General features: G+C 36.2%; 1 protein-coding gene across 3 annotated transcripts in view; it reads left to right on the forward strand.

Moving 5' to 3' along the window:
* TTLL15 (tubulin tyrosine ligase-like 15) overlaps nucleotides 1-13,911 on the forward strand; it is a 44,382-nt gene that overhangs the window by 4,225 nt on the left and 26,246 nt on the right. Inside the window, exon 1 of one of the 3 annotated variants that reach the window (XM_072542429.1) lies at nucleotides 5,858-5,981. The exons of the other annotated variants lie outside the window; for them this stretch is intronic. Coding sequence (XP_072398530.1) covers nucleotides 5,946-5,981 — 36 coding nt within the window. The 5' untranslated portion in view covers nucleotides 5,858-5,945. Of the gene's footprint in view, nucleotides 1-5,857; nucleotides 5,982-13,911 lie in introns of those variants that run through there. 3 annotated transcript variants of the gene reach the window in all.

Consider the following 13,911-nt stretch of genomic DNA (forward strand, 5'->3'; position numbering starts at 1 on the left):
TTCTTTGTCCAAGACTCTATAGCTGCACAATGTAGCTGCACATTAGTAATAATGGTGTTTTATTTCCATTATTTTCATTAAAATATTGATTTAATCCTTCATTTACTATAGTCCTGTATAGTTGTCTATATAAAGCAAACGATGCACCATATACCTAATTCTGCTTCTCTTTCTGCTCTCTCTTACCTATAGCATTACATATGTAATGATTGTGCAGATTGACTCCCATATCAATTTGTAACGGTAAACGCGTGTATAGAAGTATAACTCCTACCGGCAGTCCCACTGGACTCTCCGTCCGGCACGCGGAGATAAGAATACGGCCGGGGTCAGAAAGCCCTGCCTGTCGTAAGAGGCGACTAATGGGTAGGAATCGGGAGGTGGAGAGCCGTCGCTTGAGGTCTTGGGTTTGTAGAAACGCACACGGTCACCGGTCTACACTCCTAGTATCCGAGACGAGACTCTCGTGGGGCCACTCTACTCTCATTCCAAAAGAGCCTGGTGAGGTTGAACGAGCTGGGCCCGTACATACCTCTCCTGGCCTTGTGCCAGGCGTGGTGTGGGTGCCCCGGCACGTACCCACCGGGAGATCCAAGAGTGGTAGAGGAGAGATCCTCGGCGGCGACCTGTCTACGTGCGAGGTAGAAATTCCTCCGCTTGCCAAACCTATCCGCCCGGGGGCGGGATAACGGGTAGGTGAGGTACTCACAACACCACGAAACGTTTAATTTTGCATACGTGGCGTGGTACCTTCAGTTTGGTGTCGGACTCGTAGGGGCAGAGGTTTCGTTAACGGACGTATAGCCGACAGGCCAGGTAGTCCAGGGTCCTGTCAAAGCAATTTGGAGGGCGCAAAGCAAAGCAATGTCCTACTGGACTGCCACACCCGTTTTTATAGACAGCTACCTTAAATGGTCCCTTCATATCGATCTGTTAAGTAAGAAACTAGCTTCAGCCTGTTATGCAATAAGATCTGTTTCGCAGGAAATCAATTATGTTTTAGCGTGGTCTTTAGTTCATTTCAGCAGGCTTCAGTTCTTGTGCAGTAACTGTTCATATCGGCCTTGTCGTTAAAATGTCAATACCTTTTTGTACCTTCATACAATCACAATAATAGAATTAAATTTTACCTGCATTAAAGGTCCCTAACTCCTAACTTAAACAAAATATAATACATTTTTAATAAAAACACCTCATTAATATAATTCGATGTAATAATATAACAAAAATAGTTACTTTTTAGGCGTATTATAATATAATTACTAAAGCAACATGTTACATAATAGTACTATACTCTTTTTGTAAATGTGGACCCTAAAAAAGTGTTGAATGCAATTTGTGAGAGAAAGTAGGTATGTGTTTTGTAACGTTTTCGCACTCTTCTAGACGAGCAGTTTAATAAAAGCTGCTTATTATATTATAAAAGAGTCAATCACGAACAAATTAACTAAATCAATGTATGTGTATCATTCTTGAATGCACGATGCCAATCAATGAAACTCGTTACAAAGTTGTTGGAGTGTGTCGTAATGTTTTACTTTCGGGCAGTTTGACATTAATTAATATAGTAGCGCCATTCCGCGGTATCGCGGATTGAATCGATGTGTTGTAGAAAGTACTTTCTTCGTGGGTAAATATTACGCGGCGTTGCCAATTTTTTCATTGAAGGTAGTAAACCATACATAGTCTTAACAGTGTCGTCAGTTAATGATTTATACATTTCTCTGTAAAAAAGCTGCCCAAAATTCACGCTTGATTGTTCTAAATACATAATTAAATTAATTATTTGCCGTTCGATTGTAATTGGGATTGAAACTAGGCAAAATGCAGCGTTATTTAGTAAGCAATTTGATTGTAAACAAGACATTAAAATAATAATAAAAAAGGACTTAGTAAACCGAAAGATGTGATTTCTTTCTTTTCTCCTAATTACCACAGTCATACACCTTGGTATGTCAGCGTTGTTTTATTGATATTTTGCAAATCAGTACTGTTATTAGACCAGAGAAATTGGCAAATGAGGCAGAGTGGGACTCCTTCAAACATAAAAAGTTGAACTGTCATATCACTCTAAATACCTCACCAAATAAAGAAAGAAAATATTCATAAAATACATTGTTCACCCAACTTTCACTGTATATGAAGGGGCACCTTCAGACGCGAAATGGGGCAGCTTCAGACACAATTGGAAAAATGACAACCTCATATAAATGTTTTAGAAATTATTTATCACAATATTTAAAACTATATTATGATACTTAATCAAACACCTAATGCATATTGAAGTTTTCCAATAAAACTGAAAAAGACAATACCTAGTGATTTCTGTCGCTTTGTACCCTGCTCAGAAGAAGTTGGCAAAAGGGCTACAATTTCTGATAAAGAAGCACTAGAGGTATCTGGTACGATGGGGTAGAAAAATTTATAATTTACTTTAGATTACATTCTCAAAAATGAAATTTCAACATCCCCATCTACTATACCCCATCTAATCATTTACCAATGATTCTCCCAACATAGTACACATCTTTTTGTTTTACAGTCCCAAATTTAACCAGCACAAAATCTTCAATTTTTAATTCATTCCTGTCAAAATTTTGCTGTGGTTCTTCTAATACTTTATCATCAGAGTGTTTGCCATTTTCATCATCAGTTGTCTTCTCATTCTTCTCATTTTCAAAAAAGTAGTTTCCTTTTCCTAGATTTAGTACGTTCAGCATTAGACTTGGGCGGTTTTCTTTGTTTTTTTATTGATCTGTTTTTCTGCCAGAGGAAGCTTTTCTGGGGTGTTAGTTATTATTCTGCTTTTCCCCTTTTCTCTTGGTTTCTTGGAGCTAGTATTGAGTTTCGATTTTGGATATCCTCGTATCTCCTCTTCTTCTTAACGTGCCCTATCAAGTCCCCTTGACGTTGGCGATTAACATGGCGAAACTGTCTCTGTCTTGAGCTATTCTAAAGAGTTGCTCAGCTTTCCTCATTCCTGTCCACTCCCTGATATTCTTCAACCAAGAGCTGCTTTCTACCAATTCCTCGGCAACCTTCGATTTTACCCATCATAATAAGTTGAAGAATATTATATCGGTCTCCCTTTACTACGTGTCCAAAATAGGCCATCTTTCTACATTTGATGTTATCAAGCAGCTCGCGAGCAGCATTTGCTCTCTCAAGAACTGCCACATTTGTCAGCGTAGCCGTCCACGGATTTTTTAGTATACGTCTGTGCAGCCACATTTCAAAGGCCTCCAGACGATTAATGGTGGATATTTTTAATGTCCATGCTTCGACACCGTATAAGAGGACTGACCAAATGTAGCATTTAACCATGCGCTTTCGAAGTTTAAGTTGCAAGTTATCATTACAGAAGAATGACTTCATTTTTAAAAATATCGTGCGGGCTATCTCGATTCTACGTTTTATCTCTTGATCTGGATCTAGTTGTTCAGTAATATGGCAACCAAGATATAATTAAAACTTGACACCCTTTGAATTATATGACCATCAACATATAATCGTGCATCTTGATGTGCTAAACGGCTAAACACCATGTGTTTTGTTTTTGAACAGTTTATGTTTAGGTCAAACTCTCTTCCCACCGTATCTCCTCAGGACTTAAATAACAGTCAGGCTGTTGAGAGGGCATAGGCGTAGAGTTTTGTCAGCTTTATGTTGATGGAGTGTTTATTGGTTGCTGAAAGTTTTCGCTTGAAATTTGGAGAGATTACGGTGGTTTTTCAGATTCTAAAGTTGGTAGACTTGCAGCTAGTTGACATGTTAGAGGTTTATCAGGAAGAGGATTAAGTCTCTCACTGACCAAACTGGGAGCAAACATATCTTCGGTGAATATGTGCCTGTCAACTGGAAATATTCCTCTTTTTTTGAAAGAATTTATAATGCTCTGTGGTAACATGGCACGGCCATGTTCTATTCCAACACAAGCGGTCACGTGATAGATTCCAAAACGTTGGCCTGGATTAGATTCAACCATGAATCAATTGCAGCATTATAATATGTTTTAAAAGGTCATCAATCCCACATTCAGTGGTTGCATCATGTGGGTACAATGGGGTGGAACTGTTAGAATGTGCACGCCATTAGCTCTTGCTAGTTCTATTGCCTCAATTGACAAGTGGCTCTCATGATTGTCGCAAATTAGAAGCATTCTTCTCTTTTCAGAGGAATCTGAACATTTTATAAAGTGCTGCATCACATGAACGAAATTAGAAGTGGTCATTCAACCTGACTGATGAGCCAAACCCAAGGTCCCGTTTGGTGCTCTATTTATCATGTGGCTCTTGAAATGCACTCTCGGAAATACTAGAGCAGGAGGTATTGCATTTTCAACTTCATTTATAAAAAAAACTGTAGTAACCAAAGTTCCTCTCTCACCACTTACAGCAGCTACTACTTGTTTTTGGCCTTTTTGTGAAATCACACGAGGGTTCTTGGTTAGTTTCAGTTTTTGAATCATCCACATTCCAAATCCTGGATGAGTCACAGAGTTCTGGGTATCTTTTGATTAATTTTTCATAATTAATAAAAAAAGCATTCACATTATGTGTGTTAAAGGAAATTGCACGTGCAATACTGTATCCTTCAGCAGCCCCTTCATTGGACCCTTTATTCGTATTCACTAGCTCAACATTTACATTCTGGAGATTATGTCAGACGTGTAGACCCATTGTGTGAATGGGTTTTAATGAAATGCCAAGGGTGTGATTCATCACACCAATGATTGGTGTGATGAATCGAAGTTTACAAAAAATGGTATGTTAAACCGCCATAGCAGTCACTTTTGAAGTGACGAACATCCCCAACTTACAATTTCAAACATTCTTTTCGTCCAATGTTTTTGTGCTATGAAAAATAATAAGATAGTCGCTCTCATGATTTATGACGAAAATTTAAACGGAGAGGCTAACGAGGCTCGGTTTCAACAAGATGGAGCACCGGCTCACAATATTCGAGGAGTTGGCACATTTCGTGACGAACTATTTAGCAATAGACAGATAGCGAATAAGGATCCTTTTCTCTAGCCACCAAGATCCCGTTGTCACCGTTAGATTACTACATTTGTAATCGTTATTAAAATTTTTTTTGTTTTTAAATACCGTAATTTTGTAATTACGGTATTTAAAAATAAGGTAATCTCTGAACCTGTCACTACTGAGGAAGCTATAATAAATAAAGTCATTCAAGTTCTTAACGAAATAGATAAAGAGTCGATATCAAGAGCTACTAATGAAAATCCGATTAAAAGAGTTCATAAATGATTGGATGTTTATGGATATCATTTTGAACATTTAATACGTTAATAAGATAGTGCCTATTTTCTTTGATAGCATCTTTTTTATTGTTCAATGTTTAACTTACAATATGAAATTTGTAAATTAATACAAGTAAATCGATCTCTCCGAAAAAATTGCGAGGTGAAAACCTTGGTTTCCTGGACTATATATCAATAAATTGGTAACCTTTCTAGCTACATTAAAATAAAAAAGGTTACCCATTGGTATAATATGCTTAAATAATAGCCAATCCTTTTGTTTCATATGAAATTTACCAAACGTTTCCTGATTTAAGTTATATTTTTTGTTTGCCTTCTTTTCTGATTTCTACAAATCCTATCCTTTGTGTTACATTTTCTTTTCGTTACCTCTAATTCTATGATTTTTCGAGTTCATTTCTAATATCCGTAGCTAAAAATAGGTAAGTATATTTGTTATACAATACAATTTTCTTCTCTTACTCGCGATATTATTACGTGCCATCAAATATATCAAAATAAACAACGTAAAAACGGAACTAGATACCCCCTATAGTCATTCTTACGGTTGTTGATCAATTCCTTTCACAATCGGCAACGTCTAAAGCTCTCACCAGCCAGAAGATTCACTCGAGTTACCTTACAGCACCGTGAAGCAAGTTCAGTTTTAACTGAAAGTGATATGAATCTAGTCGAAGAAGAATCCAAGGGAGCGAAGGTTCGTCAATATTTTTATATTTTACTTTTTTCAAAAAAGTTGTATGTTTTTGTTGCATTTGGAAAGTCAGAAACCAATTGCTCGTTATAATAACAGCATTTATTTTATACTATGAGTGCTAGGAGGACTTTTGCAGTTAATGTCGCTATTGTTACTTAATTCTTCGTAAATCCTTCATAATGAACTTGCTCTGCGTTAATATTTTGTTTTAAGAGCGTAAGCGCAAAATTTCGGCCCAATGCTTTTTAAATGCATTCATTTTTTTCGAATCCTGAGTAAACTAATAGGTATTTTTGAAAAATTTAAACGCAGAATGAAAGAATACGTTATTACTGAGGGCCGAAAGTCCCTAAAAACTTCTATAATATTTACTTTAATAAGTTACAGGGGTGAAAAAGAAGAGAAAATTTACTGTGATTTTTAATTTCAAATATCTCATTCAAAAAAACTTTTTGTTCATTGTAAGGGACTTTCGGCCCTTGGTAATAATGTAATCTTTTATTTTGCGTTTAAATTTTTCAAAAATATTTGTTAGTTTTCTCAGGATTCGAAAAAAATGAAATCATTTAAAAAGCATTGGTCCGAAATTTTGCGCTTACGCTCTTAATAACATTTGAACACGGTAGACGTTTCCCATCAATGTGTCCCAATAAGTCAACTTGTTTTATTAAGTCAATTTATTCGTTAATAATTTTCCTAGAATCTTTTTTTATGTTCTATTTAATTTTTTTGTTTGAAAATGTGCCTACTTTTTTAAAATTTGAATCTACTAAATACCGTTAAATCTTCATCTTTATGATATTTTTAATTTCGTATTTTTTTAAGTCTTTGATGAAAGGAATCTTTAAGTAATAATGAAGTGTCTAGTTGCTTATGTACCATGGTACATCTACTGTCGATCTTAGTATTCTAGACTGGAGTCTTTGGATGAAATTTAGCGACGTAGGTTCTACCCAGTCCTTAGTACCAGATTTAAGTATGGCTTTGCATAAATTGATTTTGTTTTGTTTGTTATTTTTGCATTCAGCTACTTTTTTTTGTCATATTTTTGTTTTGTGCTAGTTCCTTATAGGGAAGCTAGTTCCTTATAGCCCTTGAAGTTACCAGAGTGATCTTGTTGGCAGAGTGCACGATTAGCTTGTTTCTAGGTTTTTTACAAGATTCTGTATCGAGCTGTCCTCCACATTTAATGCAATAAAGTCTTACTATGCCAGTATAATTGACATTACATGCATTGGAGGTTAGAATTTTTTTTCTTTGGAGCCTCTATTGCATTTTTTGTGTGGCATAAAAATTCTAGGTTAAATATGTGTTTGTGGTTACTCTTGAGAAACTAAAGATAAAGATGGAGAACTGCTAAAGACCGTTATACATCGAAAAATGTTTTATCTGGGACATATAGTAAGGAGAAGTCGGTATAAAATATTACAACTGATCCTTAAAGGTAAAATAGAGGGCCGTAGAAGTGTAGGAAGAAAAGAAGTTCCTGGTTAAAAAACATTCGTGAATGGACACAGATAACAAATGCAGGACAATTATTCCATATTGCAGAAGATCGAGAAGCCTTCGCAATGGTGATCGCCAACGTCGATAATTCTGATATGGCACGCGAAGAAGGTTACTCTTGGGTTCAAGATCTATGAAGAATAAAGATACGGATTCTTTTGTTAGTCTGTGTCGAATGTTAGTTATCTTGCGAATTGTATGGCCAGTTTTTTCTAGTTCTTTTATGACATTTGTCAGACACTTTGAGAGAGTAGTATTGCGTCGTCTGCATAGCAGATTATTTTAAGTTGTTTTTCTCCTATTTGATATCCTTTTTTAGCTCTTGCTTTTTTTTTATTTCATCCATAATCAGGTTGAACAATAGAGGACTCAGGGAATCTCCTTGTCTTTTCCCATTGCCAGTTAGTTATATTGCGAATTTTATGGCCAGCATTTTATAGTTCTTTTATGACATTTGTTGTGGGTAGAGAGTGCTGGATATGTTTTATTACAACTCTATACTTACGTTCATCCTTTATTTGGTAGGTGTGCTGATCTGGTGTAATGTTCTTAATCTTGTAAATGCTTTATAAGTTTATGATAGGTATCTATTGTGTTTCTTGTAATCTTAACAGTGTCATTTGCCAGACTTCTGGCCTAGAACGTTTCTTACTCCACTATTTGTGCAAAGCTATCAATCATATTTTTGAAGTTATTGACGTCATATATAAACATTGGAGGTGGTTTTGAATATTATGTTGTTTTACTATTCCAATTGTTTCGGGGCTATCGGCGTTTGATATCGATTTTGAATATTTGTTTTGTTTTGTAAATTTAGGCTCTTACTACGGATTTTTAGTTTGGCTTTCTTCTTCGTCGTGTCTTCGCTAGTCTATATCTGGGTTTTCTGAAGGTGTAATTACAAGTTTTAGCTGTCTGCTTTAGGTTTACCCTTGTTTGGATTATAGTAAATTGGTTGGAGTTGTATTGGGATTTATTGTAGTTGTGGTGAAGGAGCGAATTGGTCTTGTTCAGCATATTTCTTCTTCTTCTTCCTCTCTATAAGCAATTCTGCTTGTTCATTGGCGGATTAATACCTCTATGGAAGGTTGTGGACCACTCCATATTTTGCGCGGTCATCCGATACTTCTTTTGCCTCTTGGTGACTTATCTCTTGCTATTTTAAAACACGGGTCTCCTCCATTCTGCTTATGTGGTTATTCCATTCTTTTTTTCTATTTTGTGTCCATTCATTTATACATTTTCTTCCAATGTCTTCACTTCTCTTTCGATCTCTCAGCGTATTTCCTGTAATTCTTCTCAGTACTCTCATCTCTGCAGTTTTCAGTAGCCTCTGCGTTGTGGTGGTATCAAGTATTGTTTCTGAGGCATATGTCATTATTGCTCTTATATATATAAGGTTCTTGAACTCCTAAGTGGAGCATAGAGCTTCAGTGAAAACGCGCCATCGGGTTCTATTTTGCGCTAAGGCCTTCACCTCATTCCAAGACTTTTCTTGGCCTCTTATCTCGTCCATGATGGTTCTTCTCCAAGTTTGTACTGGGTGACCTCTTTTTCTTTTCCCTTGGGGATTCCACTCTAGGGCAATCTTTGCGATACTGCAACTATTTTTTCGGAGTGTGTGACCGATCCAACCCCACTTTCTGGACTTAATTTCATTTTGTACCCTCTTTTGTTCGGTCAGGTGTAGCAGATCGTCGTTTCTGATGGTGTTAGGCCAGAATATACGAACAATTCTTCGTAAACATTTGTTAACAAAGACCTGCAGTTTGTTTGCGAGGATGTTTGTCACTTTCCAGGTTTCACATCCGTAGAGTAGAACAGACATGACATTTGATCGGAATATTCGGATCTTTGTCCTTATAGTATACTCGCCAGATCTCCAAACAGGGTTGAGCGTGCTGAAAGCTTGTTGGGCTGTTCGTATCCTCATACGAATATCGTCTTCTGTAACTCCGTTTTCTGTTATGACACTTCCAAGATACGTAAAGTTTTACACATTTTCAATCTGCATATTGTCGATAGTAAATAGCGTGTTGTTCCTTGCATTTATTCTCATGGACTTGGTTTTACTAATATTGATTTTCAAACCTATTTAATTGGCTTCAGTGGAAAGTGTTTCCAATTGGTAAGCCAAATCTTGGAACCTTTGACCTATTAGACAGATATCGTCCGCGTATTCTAGATCGCTTGGGCGTGTGGTTAATGTCCATTGTATCCCTCTTGTGTCGGAGTCTAGTTTGGAGAGAAGATAGTCTATAGCTATGTTAAAAAGAAACGGAGAAAGCACGCATCCCTGTCTAACTCCAGTAAATACGTTGAATTCGTCACTGTTGATCCCATTGTGTGTCACGCTGCATTTCGCATCAGTATATAGTGACTTTATAATAGAAATTATTTTTTGCGGGATGTTTCTTAGCTCTAACATTTTTCATACAGCAGCCTGAGACTAGCTATCAAAGGCACGTTCAAAATCAACAAAAACCATGTATAGGGGTGTGTTCCATTCAACCGATTGTTCCACTATTACCATCACAGTATTAATGTGGTATATGCAGGAGGATTCTGGTCTAAAGCCTGCTTGATTAGCTCGAAACTTAAACTTGTTTGTTATTCTTTTCAGTATGATGGTCGCGAAAATTTTATTTATGACAGTAAGCAAGGTTATTCCTCTCCAATTTTTGCACAGTGTGAGGTTGCCTTTTTTTGGAAGCTTGATAATGTTACCTTTTTTTTCAGCCCGCTGGAATGTGGTTTGTTTCTCACACCTCTCGGATTATGGGGAGCAAAAGTTCAGCAGTTAGATGCGGATCAGCTTGATTGCTTTTACACTGGCTTTATAAATTCTTGACTTCATCTCGATGTTAATATGTCTGTTTCGCCATATAGTGTTATTAAGGCATCCCGTCAGTCTATTTCCTTTTTATACTTGATCTCTCACTTCTTTGTCCAGGTCTCCATAGCTAGACAGTGTAATTCCCAGGTATTTTATTTCCATTACTTGTTCAATACTGATGCCATCAATTTCTATTTTAAATCTGCTTGGTTCTTTGCTGACTACTATTGTTTTAGTTTTTTTCTGAGATGAGATTGTCATATTAAATTCTTTTGCTCTTACGTTAAATCTGTGGACCATCTTCATCTTTGCCAGCATATTTGGTTTTGTGAATTTTGGAGTGTGTAATCTAGTCTGGTATTGTTTCGGTATTTGGTATATATTCGTGATGTTAATTGATAGTGCACCAGCTGCTTACCTTGATTTTCTGCTACTTAGGTTATAAATCAACGCATAATTAACCAACTAAAGCAATTCGCAACATTCTACGCCAGCAAAAGATTTCAAACGCGTCTATAGTGCGTGTCTCAACTTCATTCAACGATCAACATTCAAACCCATGTAAAAAAGAATGGAGAAGACCATTGTTTATACTAGCCTCATATTTATATATAAGGTGATGTGACTGTCCATATTTTGGTGAGCTTTGTCATTGCTCCCTTAGACATTGCTGATCTTCTTTTGATTTCTTGGGTGCATCCTCCAGATATACAAATTTATTCACCACTTCGATATCATTGATTCTGACAATTTCTTGATGATTATTATTCCTTATATCTATGATCATAATTTGTGTTTTTGATTTATTGATGAACAGCCTTACTTCAAAAGTCACTCGTTCTACTCGCTTTCGCAAGTAGTCAATTCTTCCAAGGATTCGGCGAAAATCGTTGTATCATCTCTTAAGTTAATAATTAAGTTAATGATTCTTCTGTCGCCAATGACGACCCCCTTTCCATTATGAAATAGATCCATAGATGTCAAACTAGGATGGCTGATTAGGATAGGGCTTATCACGCAGCTTTATCGTACGTCTTTATCAACCCTAAACGATTTTGACAGTTCTCCATGTACCCTCACTTTTGCTGAGTTCGTATAGATCCCCTAGCAAAGCGACTAGGTGTTTTGGAGCACCAATTTCCTCCAGATATTTCCACATGTTGTCCAATCTAACACACCCAAATGATTTACATTGAACTGTATGTGCTTACATTGAATTCACTTGGTTTTTCGATATTCTGTACAAGTTCAAAATTGTGCCTACTTTTCTGGTATTTCAGGGTGTAAGTACAGCTTAAGTTTTTCTAAGATAATCTACAGCCTGATTTTGATAGCATGTGGTATAAGTGCAATGGTGCGGTCATTATCGCATTTATTTGGAGCCTTTTTTGTGGATTGATATATAAACTGAGGTGGTCCAGTCATCCAGTCAACCATATCTGGTGTTACCTGATCTATACCTGGAGCTTGACAAATTTTTAGCTTTTTGAGTGCTGCTTTCACTTGTAGTTTTAAAATTGTTGGTTTTAATTCAATGGTATCTGTTGTAATTGTAGTGGTTCTTATTTCACTATCAGCTATGAGATTTTTGCAATATAATCTCCCTCTTTGAGCTCTTTGTGCTATATTTGTTGAAGTCTCTCCATTGTTTACCCTTATAGTATCATGATTTGCCACGTTTTCCTTTTCCCTGCTCATGTAGGTTTTACATTTTTGCTCGTCTCTCGATGAGTTTGTCTCTGATTTTTGTCTACATCAGTGTTTTTGATGGTCTGTTGAATTTTTAGTTTGGAACGAATTTAGGCAGAAAGGAACTGGTGATCGCTGTTGCAGTCTTTACCTGGGTTAAATTTTTGCGCCCTTTATGGAAGTTTAGAGACGGGATTGAAGGATATAGTCAATTTGGTTTCTGTATCTTTCGTCTGGTGCGCGTCATGTGTAAAGGCACCTTGGGTGGTATTTAAAGGCTGTGTTGTAAATAAAGGGGTCAATCTCTATACAGAACTTTAGAAGCCATTCTCCTTTTTCATTTCCTTTATCGGAAACCGTATTTTTCCACACCTCGCAGGTCTGCCTATTTTTGTATTAAAATCCCTGATTATGATTATCATTTCATGGGTTGGTAGCTTTTAAGTATTTTTCAGATCTCGGTAGAAATTATCAAATACTGCGTCTTCTACTTGGCTCATTGGGGCATATACTTGGATATCATTTAGATTAATTAGGCTTAACTGAAATTGTACTATAACAATTATGTCACTAACTGTTGTACATTCTTTGATAGCTCATTTTTTGCTTTATTTACGATTATTGTCACTTCCTTTTTTAATTGCGTTTTATGACTTGAAAATTATATGATGTTGCATGTGGTAAAATATCCATACAATTTCCGCTGTGTGTTTGAGAAACCTATAATAGGAATTGTATATTTGCTTTTTTGTTGCTGTCAGCTTTTTTGTCTCTAATAATTCCCTTACGTTTCAAGTGTCACTCAAGTTTGACTCTTCTTGTAGCCAAGTTTCCATGGGTTGCCTGGTTTCCGACATCCACATGGCCAATAGCCCATTTCTTACTATCGGGTCAAGTGCCATTTGGATCGCTTGGATTGTCATTCCATTTACCTGGAGCTTTCATGTTTGCTTTGAGTAAGGTTGGGTGAATCGTCTTAAAGTGTAAACCCAAGGTCATTCTTGAGACTTGAGTGGATGGCAGTGAGGTCCCTCTTCCTTCTACACTTGGAATTAAGTTTCCTTAATTCTAAAGTTTATCCTTATATTATCCCTTATACTACCTTTATATGTTCAGCTTGATCACTTCGTCTCTGATTTTTTTAATTTTCCAGTACCTATTTTCAGCTTTCTTCATAAAATTATTCTTGGTAGCATAATTCATTTTAGACCTTCTTGTTTGCCGGCGTATACTGTTGCGTATAAAAAATACGACTCTCTTTTTTTACATCCGATGTACAAATTATTTTGGTTCGTTATATAACACAAATTTGGACATTGACCTATGCTAACAAATAATATAATAACAGGTAGATTTATTAAAAAGCAATTACAACGCATAAAAAAGTGAAAAGATATCTATAATGATATTGCTTAAGACACACTATACGAACATTGAAAAGAAAAGTAATTATAATTGTAGATGTTGCATCAATTTTGATAGAAATATATGTGTTTTAAGGATAACTGTTTTCTGGTGGCATATTAAAGTTAATTATTATGTTTATATGAGATCAAACCATAACTGATTGTAATAAAAATTACATTTTACGTTTGTTCTCGAAAATTCGATTTCCACTCCATAAATCGTTATCAAAAAAGGTTATTTTAAAAATAAGGAGTTATTTTAACCTGTAGATCTTTATTAATTGGCGCTTTGTTTTACCAATTTGACAGGTGACTGCTTAGCCTGTGTCTCTGACCTATTTATCCATTAATGTTGGTGTACTCTTGTTGCTGACTTTTGTTAATATTGGTACCCGGAGTCTACTACATTTATTGATGGGTTTGCTACACATTTTTCTATATACTTATATATTCAGGGATTCTACAGTATTCACTGCCTTCCCTCGCTCAACCG

This window comes from Diabrotica undecimpunctata, chromosome 8 (assembly GCF_040954645.1).
Source record: "Diabrotica undecimpunctata isolate CICGRU chromosome 8, icDiaUnde3, whole genome shotgun sequence".
NCBI classification, from domain to species: Eukaryota; Metazoa; Arthropoda; class Insecta; order Coleoptera; family Chrysomelidae; genus Diabrotica; species Diabrotica undecimpunctata.